The 20,540-nt window shown below is 38.5% G+C and overlaps 3 protein-coding genes across 5 annotated transcripts; 1 reads left to right on the top strand and 2 right to left on the bottom strand.

Moving 5' to 3' along the window:
* Positions 1 to 888: 888 nt before the first annotated feature.
* On the bottom strand, positions 889 to 5,674 carry eno1b (enolase 1b, (alpha)). 3 transcript variants are annotated; one of them, XM_028406768.1, is made up of 12 exons: positions 5,566 to 5,674; positions 4,386 to 4,480; positions 4,174 to 4,269; positions 3,648 to 3,706; positions 3,479 to 3,548; positions 3,262 to 3,395; positions 2,954 to 3,176; positions 2,626 to 2,823; positions 1,904 to 2,105; positions 1,594 to 1,702; positions 1,386 to 1,444; positions 889 to 1,255 (listed from the first exon to the last, which is right to left on the bottom strand). In XM_028406768.1, exons 2-12 carry the CDS (start codon positions 4,468 to 4,470, stop codon positions 1,189 to 1,191), a joined length of 1,302 nt encoding a protein of 433 aa, XP_028262569.1. In that variant the 5' UTR covers positions 4,471 to 4,480; positions 5,566 to 5,674; the 3' UTR covers positions 889 to 1,188. The 3 variants fall into 3 exon arrangements, with proteins under 3 accessions (XP_028262569.1, XP_028262572.1, XP_028262571.1); XM_028406771.1 differs by lacking the exon at positions 5,566 to 5,674 and adding an exon at positions 4,018 to 4,043 and having other exon boundaries at positions 4,386 to 4,419; XM_028406770.1 differs by lacking the exon at positions 5,566 to 5,674 and having other exon boundaries at positions 3,648 to 4,043; positions 4,386 to 4,427.
* A 480-nt stretch (positions 5,675 to 6,154) lies between these two features.
* On the top strand, positions 6,155 to 7,484 carry ppil1 (peptidylprolyl isomerase (cyclophilin)-like 1). Its single transcript, XM_028405402.1, has 4 exons — positions 6,155 to 6,321; positions 6,479 to 6,633; positions 7,055 to 7,123; positions 7,210 to 7,484. The coding sequence occupies exons 1-4, from the start codon at positions 6,266 to 6,268 to the stop codon at positions 7,428 to 7,430; spliced, it is 501 nt and encodes a 166-aa protein (XP_028261203.1). The 5' UTR covers positions 6,155 to 6,265; the 3' UTR covers positions 7,431 to 7,484.
* A 304-nt stretch (positions 7,485 to 7,788) lies between these two features.
* On the bottom strand, positions 7,789 to 17,335 carry LOC114435601 (sodium- and chloride-dependent GABA transporter 2-like). Its single transcript, XM_028405401.1, has 14 exons — positions 17,117 to 17,335; positions 14,174 to 14,308; positions 13,942 to 14,082; positions 13,378 to 13,465; positions 12,267 to 12,399; positions 11,436 to 11,570; positions 11,253 to 11,356; positions 10,940 to 11,064; positions 10,463 to 10,575; positions 10,245 to 10,382; positions 10,060 to 10,162; positions 9,367 to 9,467; positions 9,117 to 9,287; positions 7,789 to 8,910 (listed from the first exon to the last, which is right to left on the bottom strand). Exons 1-14 carry the CDS (start codon positions 17,289 to 17,291, stop codon positions 8,788 to 8,790), a joined length of 1,785 nt encoding a protein of 594 aa, XP_028261202.1. The 5' UTR covers positions 17,292 to 17,335; the 3' UTR covers positions 7,789 to 8,787.
* Positions 17,336 to 20,540: the final 3,205 nt, after the last annotated feature.

The raw sequence follows: 20,540 nt of genomic DNA, 5'->3' as shown, positions 1-20,540 counted from the left end.
GTACTGCTGCGGTTATTAAACATCATTATGTAAGACATCATCACACTGACCCACACACACACACATAGAAATAACCCTGCTGCTGTTACTGTGGTGTGTGCAAAAAAAATTATATTAGGATTAGCATACCATTTATTACACCCCAATTCTTTAATAAACATCATCAATATTACAAACATAGAATAATAATAATGGATAATTTTGATTTGTAAAATCAAGGTATATATATATATATATATATATATATATATATATATATATATATATTACGTTGACTGAGTATTTACGCAGTCTGTAAATGCACTAATTCTCTCAATTCTAATCAGGTGGGAAAATCACCAGCCACCTAAAATTACATTTTGTTGTAATAATGAATCTTTATAGAAATACAGGTGAAAATAACAGGAACATGAGTCAATTGTAAAACCTGCTGTGCTTTTAAATTGGTAATACCAATGAAGGCCTCTTTAAGTGATTTCAGGTGAAGGGATGAAGTTCATCTTTGGATTATGTTTGGATAAGATCGTCCCCTAACTGGTCTAATATGCCAAGCAGAGTGGTAACCTAGTCTAAACGTGCCTTACCTTTTAGAAGCTGTACATCTGAAAACTCTTGGAGGACAGAATCCAGGTTTAAACTGAGACTTCTTGACCTAACTTGGAATTGCACCATTAGAGCATCTGGAAAAGTAAGGCTATGGCAATGTCTGGTGCAGGCATACCTGACATTTTTAAGGTGTGTGGGGCTTTTTGCAGGATTTTTCAAAATAGTAGCATTGTATTAAAATTGACCATTCTGGCCTGTATACAATCCATAGCTCAGGCGACACATGCATGCATGTACTAAAGTAGCACTACACCCCTGAAACACAAACAATAATGACCTCCGTTTTTGTCACTAACAAAATGTTTTATTATCCGTCTTTAAGAAGTTCTGAGTACAGTTTTAAGTGCTGTAAATAAATATTAGTCTATTATTTTAATCCACATTAAAAAAAATACTGGACTTGATTTTTAAAGTGTCACAATTACAGTAATTATGCTCTCTATGAATGAATTACTGCAGATAGTATGTGAGCAAGTCTACATTCATCATTATTGCCTGGACATGTTTTCCATTATTAACCCACTGTGTCATTGTCTTGCAGTTGTTGTGTGTGAATCCACATTTATGTAAAGTAAAATTCGTTTACTCCAGTGGCTTCCTGAACTTTTTCCCGGCAAACAGTGCCTTGTCTCCCAACTCCTCTTCAATTCTACAGTGAGAAAAACAGCAAAGTTACCTTTGAATCTGACATTTGAGTCTTTATGTTCCAGGAAAATATGTTTGAACACTTCACATATGAACCTAAAAGCACTTCCTGTTTGTTCATGACTGAAACCCACCTGAGAATCTGGTTGTATTTGGCCAAACGCTCAGAGCGGCAGGGAGCCCCAGTCTTGATCTGCAAGTGCATAAAAACCTTTGTGTGTTTTGGGCAATTTCATTCAAAGTAGTTTGAGTAAAAGTGGAAATAATTTCACAAGTAAAATTACCGGTAAATGCAAAGATAAATCCACAGCCACGTAACTTTATGTTCAAAAGTGATTTTACCTGTCCAGTGCATAATCCGACCACCAGATCTGCAATGAAGGTGTCTTCAGTTTCACCGGAGCGGTGGCTCACCATCACACCCCAACCACTCTCCTGGGCCATCTTACAGCTGTGGGGAGCAACAACATTTTACTGAAAGGTCATTCATGATTTAAGGAATCAGATTATCCAGTTTTCCACCAACTGAAAAAAACGTCCATAATTGCCATCTCTAAACAAACCAAGCTGGTTCATTGTGGTTTTAATACAATAATATTTAACAGACCTGCTCTCACATGATTATTATTTTAAGAGTAAATAATTGGCTTACGCTCTCATGGACTCAGTAACTGTTCCAATCTGGTTGACTTTAAGCAGCAGACAGTTGCAGGCATTCTCCTCCACAGCCTTGCTGATACGAGTCGGGTTTGTCACCGTCAGATCGTCACCAACGACCTGGATCTCTGTGCTGCCAGTAAATTTGGCCCAGGCTTCCCAGTCATCCTGGTCAAATGGATCTTCAATGGAAACCACTGTAAATAGATTGGAAAACAGATGATGAACACACTACATGAATTGTAAAGAAGCTTTGTTTCCATCAAAAATATTCATATATTTCATGCTATATATTCTTTCAAACTGAAACAAACATAATTATACTGAACTCCTATAAGTTAGGAGCTGAAAGTATTACTCTGTTTTGTGTCCTGCTCTCTTTGTGCTGAATAATGTGTAACTAGAATGTCCCAATTAGCATATGAATTATTGAGTTTGTCTGGTTGTCTCCTGGTACTCAGGCTTCCTCTCACATGCCAAAGGTGTACATGTTAGGTCAATTGGGATTTCTAAATTGTAGATGTGCATGTGACTAGTTGTTTCTCCATGTTAGCCCTTGGATAGACCTTGGATAGGCTGGAAACCTGCCCAGGGTGCCCACCAAACAATCAATTCCTTGATGTTTAAAAGAGTGGGACAGACAACCCAGAAAAGAACATGCCCAGACCCAACTCTCATCTGAGTGGAAACATAAAACAGAAAGTGTCAGGAGGTTACCTGGATAATCCTTCACAAAGCTCTTGTAGAGATCTGCCAGCTCGTCAGGAGTGATGTAACGGCTTGGGTCATCTGGTGACTTGAAGTCCAGGTCGTATTTTCCGTCCCTGTAGAACTCAGATGCAGCCACATCCATTCCAATCACAACCTCATCTGTATATCCTGCTTTGGCAATGGCCTCCTTCAGTAGCTCCAGAGCTGCAGGATTAACATAAAATTATTATTTTGCACTGAACACTGTTCATATTTACTTCTTTAGTTTCATATGTTTGCAGAAAAACAGCCTCACTGAGCAGCAGTCAAACATGATTTTTTGAAGACTGTTTACCTTCCTGATTTTCCAGGATGTTTGGAGCAAAGCCACCTTCGTCTCCTACATTAGTGGCATCCTGCCCATATTTCTTTTTGATGACATTCTTGAGATTGTGGTAGACCTCAGCTCCAATGCGCATGGCCTCCTTGAAGGTGCTAGCACCAATGGGCAGGATCATGAACTCCTGCATGGCAAGCTTGTTGCCTGCATGAGAGCCACCGTTGATCACATTGAAGGCCTGTGGGAGGAGGGGAGGGGAGAAATGAAATCTGTGGCTGTGTACAAGCTGGTACTGACGGACGAAACCACTGAAACAGACTCACTGGTACAGGCAAGATGACCTCTGGGTTTCCTGCAAGGTCAGCAATGTGACGGTACAAGGGAACTCCTTTTTCTGCTGCACCAGCTTTGCAAACAGCCAGAGACACACCCAGGATGGCATTGGCTCCAAATTTGGCTGTAGGCAGTGACAAAAAAATCATATTAATATTTCTGTATTTATCCAAGCAACTTGTAAGCAGTATTATTACTGTTGCTTACATTTGTTCTCTGTGCCATCCATGTCAATCATCATCTGGTCAATACTCTCCTGATGAACCACAGATATACCCTGAGGAAATGGGACCATTAGCAGAGCAGCATTAAAGACAAATCCATCAGAATAAATGGTTTAAACACAGACACAGCCACACAGGTTTGATGGTCTTACTTGGTCAACAAGTGCAGGTCCAATAGTTGAATTGATGTGTTCTACAGCCTGTGAGACCCCTGTGACAAATTAGTTGATTAGTGATTATTCTCTTAAAGCATTGTGGGTAAATCTTGCAAAGCCAGCATTACAGCCTCAGAATTAGCAAGACATGCAACGTTGGATTCTTGAATTCATATGTGGCACAGAGATGCATAACACCAACATCACTTAACAGGCTTCACATCAATATTGCAGTTACAGCATGCTTTATTGTCATTTCACCATGCACATGATGTAACAGACTGCCAAAATAATTCAATAATCAGTCTGATTGTACAATTTATTGTTCTGTTAAGGTTATCAACAAGGACAGGCATCTGGAACTCACTAACGCTTTCCCATCTGGCAAAAGGACTGAAGAGAGAATGGAGAATAAAGACGACACAAAAAATATTTTTTAAAAGTTTGTTAATACTTTTATCAGCATAACAGATATTTAACTCTTACTTTTCTGTCAAAATGAACACAGAAGTTTGACACAAACCTTTGCCAAGGTAGCGAGACTTGTCATTGTCCCTGAGCTCTAAGGCTTCATAGATTCCAGTAGATGCCCCACTTGGAACAGCAGCTCTGAACAAGCCTAAAGACCAGCAACAAGGTAAATTATTAAAAAACAAAATCATCAATGACATTTTGTAAATTTGTTTTAAAACAAAAATCTATACCATTTTGACTGCCACACATATTTATACCTACCATTATCGGTGTAAAGGTCAACCTCTACAGTGGGGTTTCCACGAGAATCAAAGATCTCTCTGGCATGAATCTTGACAATGGACATGTTGCCGAACCTTGAAGAAAGACAGAGATGACCTTGTTACTCTCTGGCAATCCTTTGGACAACCATTCACTGTGGTCAACTCTGGTTTAAAAAAAAACAAAAAAACAATCCAAGCACAAACCCCAAGCAATTTTAAAGTGTAATTTTGAAATACATCTCGCGTACCTCTTTTATTTCCTTTCCTGGCTGGAGCTTGCTCACAAATATATCCTGACCCAACTACAAGCTTAGGAGTACTAACTGGCGTGCTACTATCCTAATTGGATTAGGATTCCTCATCTGATTAATCACAAGACGGGTAGGATGCTGAAACTACTGCATCTCTCAGAGCAAATTTACACTTTCAGTAACAGCTTGGGTTGCTATACAGTGAAAAGTGACAAAACTTAAGCTTAAGTATAATATGATGCTACATTAATTGCAAAAGAATCTATGCCACAATCTCCCCAATAATCTGTTCACTTTTGCTCATTATATAAACAAGCAAGCCGACCAACTCTTCTTGCAGTCGCATGAGAATGGAGAGACAAGGAAATACATGTTTACAAGTGTTCTTACTAGCTGACACTGACCCTCTCTAAATGTTCCTATAGTCTACGAATGAGAGAGATGAAACTATGAAGATCAACAATCTTGAGATTTTAACACATCCTACAAAAACTTTACAAGCTTCACAAGCTATCCCTAATAAAAGTGTATGTTGTGAGTATGAGTTTCTTTTAATTTACTCACATTAAATTATTCCTGCAAATAACCACCTGCAGTCACTGTGTAGACAAAACCGTTATGTCTAGTGTTTATAGAATAGAAATGTAAAACTAAATAAAGTTAAACATTTCAAGGATTTGTGGCATTACATTATTAACTATATTTCCGAAATAATAGACTATCTCAATAGAATTACTTAAAATCGAAGAAACCTAAACGCTGTGAAAACGGCGTTGCTTTGACATATGGTTAAGTTAGCATCAACAGCTTCTGGGTGCTAACATTACTTTAACTAAAGGTTAAAAAGAGAGCAGGGTTAGCGTAACAATGTAGTAAACCGTGACAAAATAATAAAGTGGTTAAAACGAAATAAATACGTGACGCTACCTTGATGTCAACAACAGAAAAGTTGAGCTGAACCACAGAGGGGAAACTGAGCGGGTGAGGAGGGAGAGAGAGGGATGAGCTGCCCGGAGGTGCCGCTGTGTGCCAGAGAAAGCACAGAATAAGAAGAAAGACAAACTGGTGCTGCTGCCCCCTACAGTGTTTAATATGAACTACACCAGATGAGTCCTTTATTTCTGCTAACTTCTCAATAGATGTAAACACTTCCCAAAATTACTAGTCTTATTCCCTGTACACACAAGTTTAACAAATAGGAAATGTTTTTTGGAATTGCCACAAAACTTTTCAGCTAAAAAGCGTCATAGTTCTCCTTTCTTTGATGGCATTGTTGTTGGCTGATTTATGTACGAATGTTGTTTGGATGTTGAGTAACTGTCAAAATGTGGAACACATTAATCTCTCACTCGGTATGTGTCTCTGGCGGCTTATTGCTCTTAAACTCTCCACAATATGTAACTAATTTGACTCGTTGAATAACACTTTACACAATCCTCACCTCGCCTGTTTCTCCAGCAGGGGGCAACATTCCTCCAATATGGACAGCGGAAATAAATGGAAACCACAGAAGAAGAAACTCTTCCTGAGAGGATTTGAATGAAGGCGCTAGGCCAATAAATCTCGTACTTTTGTAATACTTTAAACAGTTTTTTAACTTGTGCTGAGGTTTCTGTTTGGAGTGGTAATGTCCGGAATCCCTCCAGATACATGGCAGCCGCCCACAGTGGCTTTGGAGACCACGTAAGTTCTTATTAAAACCCTGGATGCTAATATAGCTAGCTCTCACAACGTGAATTCTGTAGTTGACTTAGCTGTTTGAGCTTTGTGCTTTATGTCTACGTATTTTTAATTCTGGCAATAAGAGGATACATTTAAATGGTGCTTCTGTGTATTGCAGGATGGGGACTGTTGTTGTGGAGTTGTACTGGAATCACGCACCAAAAACCTGCAAGAATTTTGCAGAGCTTTCCAGGAGAGGATACTACAACAACACCAAGTTTCATCGAATAATCAAAGACTTCATGGTGCAGTGTGGAGATCCTACAGGAACAGGTGGGTCAAACGTATCTGGAGGATGAAGAGGCTTTTTGTCACATTTGTCACCATTTTTTATACATTTTACGTTCTTAATCATTGCCCAGGATTAAACATGCTACTGATTAGAGGTAAAATAGAGTTTAATTGGTACATGAACAAGTACATAATAAACAGATGCTTATAAAAAATAACACATTAACCTGACATCATCTACAGTAACAGCCTTGTGTTTAGCATTCGGAATATTTTACTTCCTTTAAAATAAAGCTCACTGGGGACATTTTGTAAACCATTGTAATTTGCATAACTTTGGAATGAGTATCAGAAATCTAATCATGAACATAGTCTTCAGATACTTAAAACCAACAATGATTCTCAAAACCATACACACACTCACGTGCAACTGGAATCTTTACTCTTGTTTTTTTTTTAACAGGTCGAGGCGGTGCCTCAATATTTGGTAAACAGTTTGAAGATGAACTAAACCCAGAACTGAAATTCACAGGTAAAGAATAATCCTTCAGATGGCTTGTGTTTCTGAGTATTTCAAAATATTAATGTTGTTATTTCCGTCATTGGTTTGTCTGTTAGGTGCTGGTATTCTGGCGATGGCCAATGCAGGACCGGACACCAATGGAAGTCAGTTCTTCCTCACGCTGGCACCCACTCAGTGGTTAGATGGAAAGCACAGTATTTTTGGAAGAGTGTACCAGGGGATGGGAGTGCTGAACCGAATTGGAATGGTGGAGACAAACGGGCAAGATCGTCCAGTTGATGATATCAAAATTCTCAGAGCTTCTTTACCGAATTAAAGAATTGCTTATTTTTTTTAAATAAATGTTTGTAAAATATGTGATTGCCATGAATGTGTAGCTTTTCAAAAATTCAACCCACTAGTACTGGAACACTCACACATGAAGGTGTCAGCTGAATGTTATTCAGAAGTTATTACAGTGACAAAACATAACTTTTGGAAGAAAGAAAAGCAAAACCCTAAGAATGTTTTGAGCAGGGCAAATCATGATACCTGCCTGTATAAAAGTCAATCAAATCTATTAGACTGGAACACACAGATACTGATGCCAGATTATCATTTATTGTTCATTTTGAATTAACTCTTCCTTCACCTTACACAGATGCATACAGTGCATATGCTATATTACCCCAGTATATTTGAATTTTATTATACAAAATTAAAAGACAGCTGTTAAAAACTGCTTATTGAAATGTAGAAATGTAAGAAAATATTACGTTAAAAAGGGCTCTTTAAGGTAGTACAATCTAAATCCAAGTAACAAGTATTTTAACACTTTTTGATAGCCATGCAGAGGTATATTCATCTGGCGTTTACATAACTTAGAAAAATATACTCTGAATGTATAAAATATCAGCCCGGTAAAACCACAGTCTCACTGTAGTTCTGTTTTTTCATTGGTTAAATTTACATCAGAGCAATAGGAAAAAGAGGAGAGGGGAGAAAAGTGCAAAAGGCAAAAGTAGCTTAGTCCACATCTAACAAATCTGTATTTCAAACACCAAAAAAAAATAAAAAGTAATCATGAGACAGAATTTTTCACCTTTGGATAGATGTTAACAGTTTCCTCCTGTTTACAGTCCTTACGCTAAGCTACAGATGGTGACAAAATCCTAAACCCTTCGTATGAAAAGGATCATTCTGAATCCAACTGTTAGCTTCAGTTACATCACAGAGATTACAGTCATAACAAGCTTCTCATCTATTGTTGTAAAAAGGTTATAAAAGCATGGTGAAATAGATCAGTTTGGTGTTTTTCAGTTTTCACTGACTGATGGTTGGCACATTTAAAATTAATCTCTACAATAATGTCAATGACATGTGATGTAAACAATGCTGTCAACAATCTACAGCTGTAATAATGCAAACATATACATAGTTGCATTGACCAGGGTAAAAAAAGACTGTTTACAATACTGTTTTAAAGACAAGACATGTAAATCACAAAAAATATCAGGGTGCAGCTCAGTGTAATAATGTAATAATTGTAATGATATTTAAATGAATAAAAAACAAAAATCCCATTTTAGACATGTAACATTGTACTCAGGTAAATACCAACCACCATATATGGAGTATATTTTGCAAACCACCTCCTCTACTTATTGTTAAATAAAAAAAACATATGAATTTCTTTAAATATGGCAGCCGCCTTTTCCATCCTCACAGATGTGTAGCGTCTCAGGAGCAGTGAGACTGACCATTTCCTTTGCCATCACTGGAAGGTCATCTGCAGGCTGTGAGATTGTCTTGATACGCTATGGAATGGCATTAATAAAATGATCTTCTGTGAAATGTTTCATTAAACTTTTATTATTATTATTATTATTATTATTATTGCTATTCTATTCTTTCTATTGCCTTTCTCTTATGTTGCCTTTCTGAGTGTGCTACTAGACAAAATTCCGCTAGACAAGATTCTTGATTCTTAACCTGTAAAGCATTCATAACAAACTCCACTAACCTGCCAGAGAGTCCCCTTCCCTTTGGCCAGCTTGATGATCATGGTGGCAGGAATCATGGACAGAGATGACATGGACAGAAACCAGCCGATCCCGTAGGCCCACCAAGGATACACGTAAGAGTTGTTGAACCTCATGGGGCTGTACCTCAGGAGCAAAAATACCAGTGTTCCCTTTGAAGAGAAACTAATTATTTAGCACATTTAAAAATAAAAAAACATGTTAAAGAAATGAAATGCTTCAGGCACTTACACTGCAAATAAGTGGGGTGGCATACAGCCAGCAGTACTTGAACAATGACAGAGGTCTGTAGCCAATCATGTCCTCGATGTTGTCACAGAACCGTTCAGCCCCTGAGACAGAGAGGCTCTACTTTACTGGTAATGTGGAGATGAATCGGATTATGCGCAAGGTGATTAATAAGTAAAAAAATCTGATTTAAAAAGCACATTCCAGCCTGTGTGCCCAGCTTTTGGTATACATGTTGGAATTAGACAGCAGTAAATAGCAGTTATTATGTCATCATCACTGTCAAATGATGGCATCTGATCTCTTTCTTTATCTTAGTTAATAGGGAGTAGTGTGAGGGTGCCAAATCAGGTTGAATAGGGTGGGGGTTGGAAAGGTTCAAATCTGCATTCTTGGGTGGCAGCCATCAACACTGAGGAATCTCATACAGTGCTGACTTGCAATATTTTAATTACACCAAATACCATAAATCTTCTGCTTAAACAATCCAACAACTGAGCCGCATGTGCATGTGTTTGCTCCTGGCACAGATCATGTTTTCGGAGTCGCAGAGTTACAGTTGCTCCTATTTAAAAGTCAAATGTGTTATTTTATTATTCAAAATATTGCAGTGTAATCATTGTATAGTGTTAGACTGATCAATAGGTCAAATTGTCAGGTGATGTCAATGATAAACCAAAGATAGATATTACATACCATAAATCCATCCAATAATCACAGACTGGAAGACTGCCATCAGAAGAAGAGTGGGACCGCTGCAAACGTAGTGATCAAAAATCTGCAGAATGTATGCCCCAGCCTGCAGTGAAAACAGTCTGCCTTCAGTTAAGGTTTCGCCATTTGGTGAATTTGGTGTTTATTGTTCAGACTGTGCTGCTCACCCCTGACACCAGAAACAGACCAAGAATGTAGCAAACAGTGCAGAGGAGCAGCAGAAGCAACTCTCTGCGGTATCCTTTTCGGATCTGGGAAGGGTAGACATCTGTTATAGAGGTCATGATGCTTTCAAGCCCAACAAACTGGAGAATGACACAAAGGCAGGTTAGTCAGATGATTAAAAAACTGCATTATTTTTTCAGGGGACATAAGTAAGGCTTACCTGGCTGTCGATTCCTAAAAGGATGATCATGGTGAAGAAGCACAGGGACCAGAGCTGAGGCCATGGCAGCAAGGTCACAGCTTGAGGGTAGACAATGAAGACGAGGCCAGGGCCTGCAGAGTTGGACCAACAACAGGTGGATCATTTTTGGTGGCTACCACAACTTCTTTTGTGAGGCTGGCTCGAAAAGTGCATCAGTCACCAAAGACATCAATGTTAAAATGCACAGCCTGGTACAATAAAGAGTTTGGTTCTCTACAGATTATATCTCTGTTCATGACATAACTGTTTTTATAGTTAACCAGTTTTAATTACAGCAAGGCTTAATGTTATGCATGATTTAGGGTGTCCCATTTTTAGGGACATGGTAGTACTCTCTCAGTTCACAGACTTCCTTCTTACACAGCACACTTGATTAATCATGATTAAAACATTCTCTACAGAAACATCTGGCAGGAAGCAGCTTCAGAGTCGTACCTGACTCAGCGACAGTGGCAATGTCGACACCCTGCTTTTGTGACATGTATCCCAGAACTGAGAAAATGGCAAATCCAGATATGAAGCTGGCCCCGCTATTCAACAAGCAAAGATAGAAAGAGTCTCTGCAAACCAGAGGAAAATCACAGTCATTACACAGCACTGTGAGAACCTCGTTACAGTCATCAAGTTCATTTTCATGCTGCTACATGACCATGACTCTGATTGTGAACCTGTGATAAGCAGTACATCACAGACTGTGCCGGTGTTTGAAGTTTGCCTATTTCCAGTGATGTCCACATTTAGAACTCACTTGTAACAGTTGTTGTTGTACTTGTTGTAGCTTCCAAGTGTGTTCAGGCATCCCAAACACACGGCATAAGAGTAGAATATCTGTGTTCCAGCATCCATCCAGACCTTTAAAAGCAACGACTGAATGTTTGTCTAAAAAAACACACACTGCAACATACTGCAATGAAGCTAAACAGAATGATACCTGGGGGTCTGCGAGACGTGTGGGGTTGGGGTAGAGGAAGTACTTGATGCCATGGAGGGCTCCGGGAAGAGTCATCCCTCTGATACACAACACTGCTAACATGAAGATTGGGAAAGTGGCTGTGAAGTAAGTAGCCTATAAAAAAGCAGAAGATCATTTGTTACGTATCAATGATGCTGTAACGCTGTTATGTCAGTTGGATGTTTTATCACTGACATTATACAACTCAACTACGTCATCACTTTTATAATACTAAAAAATAAAAGGCACATCATTTTGGGCGTGTCCTGACCTAACTGTACATGTGCGTTTAACACTCTAATGGAGAGACATAAAGCGGCAGAACGTGAGCGCACACATCTCACACACAGGGCGGTCTGCCAGCAAACATTTCCACTTCACTCCTTTTAAATGACCACCGACCTCAGGCTAGACCTGTTCATTCATCATACAGAGCCACAAACCCCTGACAGTGTTGGCCTGAAGCCACTTTTCACACCTTCAAGTTATACTGTCTTTTGACACTCTACCTACATGTGACTGCAAGTCAGAGGCAACGTGAGAGCCAGCCGTTGCCCTATCATCCTTTTCCCTGCCAGACCTTAGGTGGTTAACTCTCAGAGGACAAGCAGTGGCAGGTAGGTAATTTCAGACCAGGTGTGAAACATTTTATAACTTTTTTTATAATGGCCTGACTTATTTTAATCATTTGTAGTCATTTTAAATGACAACAGATCATTAGCCTTTAATTCAATAAACTTGAGAAGGACAATCAACAAATGGCATGTTATATTAGAAATGAATAAATGAATTGATGTGTTGGTGTTTTACCTTTCCTGTGGATCTCACTCCCTTCCAGACACAGAAGTAACAGATAACCCAGGCCAGAAGAAGACACAAGCACAGGTCCCACTGTATGTTTCCCAAGACCTCTATGCCGGTGGATATATTTAACACCCGTCGCCTGTAAGGACGATGTCATGTCAGAGTCTGTGATCCACTCAGACAGTATAATGCAACACATGTTCGGATTAAATAATAAACAAGTGAACAGACTTTGTCCAGAAAATATTCTGCCCTCTGGTACTGTAAACCTCACTGGAATAAAGCCATTACATATCAGTTATATATTTGATTGACAGGTGGAGATATCCATGATGAAAAGTCAGCTGAAGCTCAGTAAATTTGTCAGATTAAACCCACGCTTATGTAGTACGCAGGTGTTTTCCATTATTCTGGCTGATTAGATCCCATCTCAAAGAGGAGCTATGTGTAAACAGTCACACCCAAAGTGATGCTGCAGCAAAAGGGGCGATGAAGACAGGACTCTGTAGACTTCAGTGGGACTAAAGCATGTGGAGCTCACATGACTTTATCTGTGAAGATCCCAAAACTTACCCGAGTTAGTCTGTCTTTGCTCTACTCTGGCTATAGACCCTGGGACTACTGGGAGACCGAGGTGGTGAAATGGTGTGATGTCGATTAGCTGGACAGGCGTGACTTGGGGTTAAACTCCCTGTGGAGGGATGTTAACACTGCAGCGTTATGATGACGCGATGCACTCCACAAGCACATGGCACAGCACAACAAGTCAGATCTCAGCAGTGCAGGGACACACTTTGGGGACGATAAGATTTACATTCCAGGCTAAGAAGAAAGATTGTTGAGTCACGGAAACCATCTATGTCAAGTTGGAAAAACCTTCACTCAGCAGAGGCCTGAGCCATCAACCTCCTGCCAGCAACACAGTGTTAAAATCCCTCCCCAAAGAGTTTCCTCCAAAGTCACGCTCATCCCATAAAGACAGTGGCTCATGTTGTATTATTGGTAACTATGTTTGAAAATTCACCCTTTAACATAACAGTGGTCTCTGACTATTGTGCTAAAACATGTATTAGTAAATTTATAAATTCAGTCTCATTTGGATTAAAAAAAAACTTACTGCCAAAACTCTGTGACAGACGATGATGCGTTCACAGTTGAGGTCCAGTTAGCAGTGATGTTATAGTTGTTTATTACGACACAGGCATCTGGAATATATTAAAATATTGTTAAAATGACACATCCTGTAAAAAATTGCTGAATACTACTTTCATAAATATGAAGTAAAACCTGAGGTTTCTCAGATCAGTGCTGGAGGAGGACGCATATTGATACAACTTGATCATGGAGAACACAGCTGTGCACAGTGAACACTTGCACTTTCACCCTAAATCTTGAAGGCCTCTCACTATAAGGCACATTTATGTTGTTTGTCGACCCAGACAGGTTGCTGTGTCTCCCAAACATAGACTGCTTTGTCTGGAAAGACGACTATCTGAGGTTTTATCCTAATGCAGCTGCCTCATATCACACTGGTGGCGTACAGTAAGTAAGATGACATTAACCAACATTCCACATGCTTCACACTTTGAAAATATTTCCTTATGATGTGAACGTATTTTTTGTTTAAATATCAAATATACTGTGACATTCAGCTGAATCTATGCAGAACAAGTCACTTTACCTGTGTTCCATGTGTTATTACAGGTCGCCCATGGCAACACTTCAGAAAAAGACGAGAAAAAGTAGACAAAAGCCCAGGCCAGAATCACAATGTAGCTAATACTCCCGTAGAAAATGATCATTTGGCTTGCGTATCCCATGCCTGGAAACAACATGGACAGTTTCTCAGTATTTCTTAATAACTTGCAAGTAACTTGTTAAACTCTATTGTGCTCCTGGCAGCTTTAATTTACCTTCAAACAAGGGGCAGACCTTCCTCCAGCACATGATTCCCCCCTGACTGGTGTACTGGCCCAGAGCAGTCTCCAGTACAAACAGAGGAATCCCACAGGTGACAAGGAACAGGATGTAAGGGATGAAGAATGCACCTGCAAGTGTGAAGAAAGCACTGTAAACCACAGCATGACAGCAGGGGCATTCAATAAAGCTGCACAATTCCTTCCGAACCTTTGTTTTAACATGGTTAAACGGTGTGTATGCATGGAGTGAACCTTTATGTTCACTAACAAAAGCCTCATCATTAATGTGCAATAACACCGGCTTCATCACGCTGTAGACTTCCACTGTTCTGCTGCTGTAACACTGAAGATCTGAGGTTTCCTTTTCCCCATGAACGCATCATTAGTTGGATGCAGTTTATTTAGTTTACAAGACTTAGTTTAGTGTGCTGTTTGTGAAGACTGTCACCATTAAACTATTACTACTCTTGGGACAAGTTGGACATGTAGGTATCAGAAGAAAGCTTTATGTGTAGCACATTACGATGTTTTTGATACTAGCCCTTACTGTCATTGGTGTTAGTCTCCACTGCTAATAGCCTTTATCAGTCGACACGATTCATTTAATGGGATTAATGTCATTGCTTTTAACTGCTTGCAAAGTAAATGTTCACTAGCTAGCTAGCTAGCTCAACGTTGTTCAATGACAACTTTATACTCTAATAATTGAATTAGGAAAATAACAGCCGCTTCTTGTTCATATTCTGTATGACGATATCATTGACAGTAAAAAATAATATATATATATATTGTTTTTTTATGGTTCAATTCCAGAGGTTGCCGCTTTGGATATCGCTGTTAGCAAACGTTAGCTTGCCATCAGGAGCAGCAGGTGTCTTCATACTAGTAAGTTTACCATTACTTTCTGTAAGCACTTGCTATATATGGTTGAGGTATTCTTAAATTTAAGGAGTATAAAGCACAATTTAGTAAATATTTTATTAATCTCCTTGAAAAATACATAAAATACAAAAATAAAGACAGGAAAAATAATATCTTTTAAAAAAAGACAGATATTGTATGTTTGAAAAAAATCAGTCTAAGTTCTGTTTTAATAGCTATTATGTTAAGTACATTTATTTATTGTGTTGCGCCGTGTCCTTGTGTAATATCAATTTGAACCACAAGGTGGACCAGTCAGCCAGTGTTGATAGTCTGTCCTCAGCCCAACAAGTGAGGAAGAAGTAGCATAGTTACCAGTAGTTATCAGTGTTCTTGTGAATTTCTTCTGTGGGGGACTAATAATATCTTATCTTATCTTATCTTCTTGTCAATTACTGTCCTGTAAAGCTGCAATATTGGTTGTAAATAGAGATCAATGCTGTGACAGTTTCCCTAAAGTGAGGCCAAAACATCTCAGTTGCCCTCCTGTTGGCTGGCTGCAGCGTAACTCATAAACCCCACCTCCCCCATATTAGTGGAGGGGACACAAACCCACCTAAAAACTCCAAGTGCTCCTCATATAAATGTCTTCTGTTGACTTTATATACAGTCTATGAGAAGCTAATGACAAACTGTTTGCTGCTGGAACCAGGCTCTTAGTCCTCTGCGGTGTCTGATGCTGGAGGTCAGGGGACCCACCGGCCTCTGTGTGTCATGTAACTATGTGCAAAGAGGTGCTAGGCCATTAATAAATCCCATGTTGCTACATGGACGTGGCTAGACTGATATCTCAGTGGCTCAGTTTGTCTTTGCTTGTCTTCACTCTCAGTCTGAAATGTTGATCTTGGACACTGAGTAGCCATTTTTTTCAGCTTGTTGTGGTTTAGTATTTACAACCAAGAAACTTTTTGTGTCTTGGATCATACTGCAACTGGAGTAAAACCATGTAAAAACAGAAATCCCAGAGATAGCTGACAACAGATAAACAAGCATGAGTATACGCATGTTAAAAGTCCTAATGGGCATAAATACAAAATGTTAAACATGTTCTGTTGTTTTGTAATTTAACTATATATTGTGTATTATAGAATGTATTTATTGTCTTTGCATTGAAATTTCAAGAATTTATATTTATTTAAAAATTCTATTTTATTATCTGAAGCAAAATAAATCGAAACCTCCAAACCTGAACCCCCAACATCAATCGGTCTTCACAAAGAAGACAGTCAAAAGTAACATAAATCAGGATAAACACATTTCAGGGTGGGAACCTTTACTACAGAAACATCCAAAAGTACTAGAAATAATTTTTGCTTCTGCTTGTATTTAAATTTCACAAAAATTCTCCCTACACTACAACTAGTAGTAGGGTGTCACTATCGCTAAACTGTACCTTGCGAAGCTGTTACAATTACTGTCTTGTGATTTGAGGGTCACTTATTATTCTACTAAGTCTAACTTTATTTACTGATCTGATAACCAGAGCAAGTTCTTACACACAAAGGTAACACTGACACCGAATAACATTACTTTTATCACTTTTGTCATTTTTAATTTTACAAAAATACTCTCAATTTTATTTGTATTCATTCAAGGACAATAACGTTCCGTTTCAGAAATCGGAGTATGAGTATACGACTTTGCTGACTTCCTGTCAAATCGTTCAAATCATCAGACGTGAAGCAGAGGGATTCACAGACATACGCCTGAGAGTTTGTAGTGGCCAGTCTTGCTGGGGACTGCAAACACGTGAATGAAATCTGAGATGCTGTAACCTTTTAATATAATTTTTACCAGTTATTTTGTTGCTCATGTTTTTAAAGGTGAAGAGGCACCTCAGTCAATTGTGAATTCCTCTTTAGATCTTCAGTCTTTTTGCCTCAGCAAAAATAAAATAAAACCTGTACAACTTACCGTCATTTTTGACAACAACAACTACAGAGTTTTATAGTGTTCCTTGGAGGATCAGACATAGCACTTTACTAACCCAGGAGAAGAAAAAACAAATACACTCACCCCCACCATTCTTGTAGCAAAGATATGGAAATCTCCACACATTGCCAAGTCCGATAATAGTTCCAGCCACAGAGAAGATGAACTCCTTTTTACTAGCCCATTTGCCCCGTTCCTCAACAGTTTGTGAAGAAGTCTTTGTGCGTAGGTGGCATAGCCTCCTCAGAGAGTCTGCCATGCTGCTGAGCGACAAACAGTCTAACGGCCAGACTGACACAGATCCCTGAGTTTCTGGATTGACTGGCTGGGGACTGTCTCATGCAGATTTGTATGGCGTTACTAATTGACAGGCTGCATGGTATTTTAGCCACAAGGGGGACCTCTAGATGTATGCCAAAAAAAGTAATTTACCAGCATAGAGATGACACGCAGAAGAGAGAAGTATTCAGTGTGACTAATTTCTTTTTTGACATAGTATAGAAGGCTTTGAAATAAACGGCTCTCTGCCTCACACAAGTTACGAATGACCACATGATTCATGTGTTTTTACTATTTTCTAGTCAATTATATAAATTAGCTGTCAGTTATAACTCTGTAGTGATGTGTGTAATTATACATATATGTGTGTATTGCTAAAGGGCCCCAGTGAGCTTTTGTCAAGAGACTAAGACTTATTATACGTATTTTCTGTCTGCTTTCCACGTGCTTCTCCTCTCTAAACTCAATCTGAAAGTTCAAGAACCAAATTGCCTTCAAGTACTTTTTATAGTAAAGACGTATTTATATATGGTGTATTTTTAGTGGGAATTATATACGCATTGCGGCAATATTTTTACGCTTTTTGAACCGCACAGGAGAGCCTGACAGGAGGAAAACAGTTTTGTGTGTTAATAGAGGCGCATTCATTAAAAACTTAAGTGTTCACACTGACAGATACATAAATCTTCAAATGTAATATAAGTGTTCACCAGAATGAGCCAATTTTAATAGCACTTGTCAGTTTGACAGCAGCTGTGTTCCAGGGGAATGGCAGGTTGCCAATGTATTTGTGCATTAAAAAAAATAATTGTTGAATAGCATTTGTGACTGGACACGTAAAATCACATCAGTGTGCTCTTTACAGAAATTAAAATCATTCAAATCTATGAGGTATTATAATGCTATTTCTTATTGATCTACCGCTTATATATTAATGCTCTCCTGCACTTCTCTCCTAACTTATCCCAGTCCAAGTATATCAAGTGTCTAATTTCTAAATCACTGTTATGCCTTTCCATCATTTCTTTTCCTCAAGGACTATTTTTGTGCAGCTCAGTATTTCAGAGTCGCAGCAGGGGGCACTTCAAGGCTCTTTGATCCTTCTTTGACTGCAGGCTGATAGCATTAGCTGCTGTAGCTTGTTGCCTTACAAGGATCACACAAGAGCATTTTCCAAACAACAACTATTAAAGATATTGGTAATGAAACCTGTAACATTTCATTTAATTTTTAATGCAATTTACTCATTTTCCAGAACAAAAGCACTTACATGGGAAATTAAATATTAATACGTCCTCAAGTTTTAATGTGCTTAGCTCTTTTTTAACTGAAACACAATTTTGTATGATTTTTAGAATATGGATATAATGTGATAAAATCTTTGTCAGTGCTTTTAGAAACTCCTCAGTATTCGCTCATGTTACACTCTATTTTCTTACTACAAAGTGTACAGTTATTAAAAGATCGAGGTGTGGTCAAACAACTGTAAGCTCAATTCCTTACATTGACATAATGCACATATCTGAGATATGCCTTCTTCATGCTTACAAAAATTGTGCATGTATTTCTTCTTTATATTTACTCATGGTATAGGGCTACGCTAATATATACATACATGCAGACATACATATTTTATATGGGTTTGGTCTGGCCTACTTACTGTTTAACTGTTTACCAGATTTTGAAGTTACTTAGTAGTCATTTCCAACTAGTGAAAGGGATTTAGCTTGCAGCCTGTGTAGGAAATAAATAAGACTTTCTTGTAGAACCACACTGCCTAAAATTAGTCTCTTTAGTCTCCTTTTATCTTGGCAGTAACAATTATTTATTAAAGGGTGGAAACATTGGTACCATGTCAAAACAACATTACAGATGTTAAGCATCATTGGAAGCAGTGGCCTTCACACTGGCCTATCTAAACCTTTGAAAGCTATTAGATTTGATAGATTATACAGTATTATAATTAATAATCATTACACATTAAAAGAATGTATCAGCTGCCCCTTTATATTGTTTGATTCTTAGTCGGTAAGACAGTGTAAAGATCTGTGCTGACAGTGTATTATAGTGGACAGTGACAGCCAAGATTGGCATTTTCTGATCCTGACTGTGACGAACTGAAAGTTAGTGTGATTAGCTTGTCATGAAAATAGTTTTGACAAACTAAACAAATAAATTCTGTCAGTTTAATACTGTGTTTATATTCCAGGTCCAGGCACATGGCTTCAGGTTATTGTATAGCTTAGAGATCTGATCGATACTAGAAGTCATCCAACTGTATTGCTCATTATAATTTATTAATATGCTCAGCTTCTAAAAACTGCAGTTTAAAAAAAACAGCAGTTAAAGGACCTTCGTGCGGGATTTATGTGGATCATGTCAAACAATCCTAATCTTCTTTTGTGCATAATCACTTTTAAATTAAAACGAGTTCCTTGCAGCTACTAGGACAGTCCAACATGTTGTTCTTCCATATTGCTGTGGAAGCCTAGAATGGCCAGAACAAAGAATGGCTCTAAAGAGAATCGTGTAGATTTTTATGCTGAAGTGGCAACTGTGGTTCAGCGCTGATGCACTGGGTAGAAGGCACATAAGTGTCATACTTTTTGTGTTGCAAATGTGATAGCAAATGAGTTTAAATCTTTGTTGTATCTCTGGCATATTTTTTTGATTTAAGGAGAGCAGCTAGTAGAAGGTGTTATCATCTATTCTGATGAGTGACAAAACAGTAACTATGATTGTATTGGCAACCTCTTGTGCTTGTGTGCATTAAACCATTTTTGCTGAAATGAAAATTTGCTTTAAAGGTAGGGTAGGAGATTTCATTCTGATGCACTTTTTGTGTAACTTCTTTTTACAATCCGATAGCAACCAATTAATAGAATATTAATCATCTGTGGAAGCTATAAAACACTAAAAACATCAGCCAATCCTCCGGGACGACCCTGCGTGGAGTATTGGCTGGTTGTCACTCATTCAGGTAATGCACGTCCATGTGATTGGGAGGCATGGCTTCGGGTGAGCTCTGAGAGAAAGGGGTGTGTGTTTACTTTTCAAATCTGGCTGACTCTCACTGAGTTTTCAAAATCTCCTACCCTACCTTTAATGTTTTTTTTGATAGACTTCATTTTATAGTTATATATAGTTATAGTTTTATAGTTTCCCAAACCTAACCAAGGTGTAGTTATGGGACTAAAATTTGACCTAGCATTTTTTGTTGCTGAAAGCT

Source organism: Parambassis ranga, chromosome 5 (genome assembly GCF_900634625.1).
Source record: "Parambassis ranga chromosome 5, fParRan2.1, whole genome shotgun sequence".
NCBI lineage: Eukaryota > Metazoa > Chordata > Actinopteri > Ambassidae > Parambassis > Parambassis ranga.
Note: the sequence above shows the minus strand (reverse complement) of the source record. Positions and strands in the feature narration are given on the sequence as shown.

What these genes read in the sequence shown, in the direction of transcription:
- eno1b (XM_028406768.1), bottom strand. Translation starts at nt 4,470, where the DNA reads ATGTCCATTGTCAAGATTCATGCCAGAGAGATCTTTGATTCTCGTGGA. An exon ending in GTCTCGCTACCTTGGCAAAG is followed by an intron (nt 3,707 to 4,173) that starts GTTTGTGTCAAA and finishes AATTTGTCACAG; the next exon opens with GGGTCTCACAGGCTGTAGAA. An exon ending in AGGTCATCTTGCCTGTACCA is followed by an intron (nt 3,177 to 3,261) that starts GTGAGTCTGTTT and finishes CTCCTCCCACAG; the next exon opens with GCCTTCAATGTGATCAACGG.
- ppil1 (XM_028405402.1), top strand. Translation starts at nt 6,266, where the DNA reads ATGTCCGGAATCCCTCCAGATACATGGCAGCCGCCCACAGTGGCTTTG. An exon ending in ACAGTGGCTTTGGAGACCAC is followed by an intron (nt 6,322 to 6,478) that starts GTAAGTTCTTAT and finishes TGTGTATTGCAG; the next exon opens with GATGGGGACTGTTGTTGTGG. An exon ending in CCCAGAACTGAAATTCACAG is followed by an intron (nt 7,124 to 7,209) that starts GTAAAGAATAAT and finishes TTTGTCTGTTAG; the next exon opens with GTGCTGGTATTCTGGCGATG.
- LOC114435601 (XM_028405401.1), bottom strand. Translation starts at nt 17,291, where the DNA reads ATGGCAGACTCTCTGAGGAGGCTATGCCACCTACGCACAAAGACTTCT. An exon ending in GGTCTGCCCCTTGTTTGAAG is followed by an intron (nt 14,083 to 14,173) that starts GTAAATTAAAGC and finishes TGTTGTTTCCAG; the next exon opens with GCATGGGATACGCAAGCCAA. An exon ending in GTCTGTTTCTGGTGTCAGGG is followed by an intron (nt 10,163 to 10,244) that starts GTGAGCAGCACA and finishes TTTTCACTGCAG; the next exon opens with GCTGGGGCATACATTCTGCA.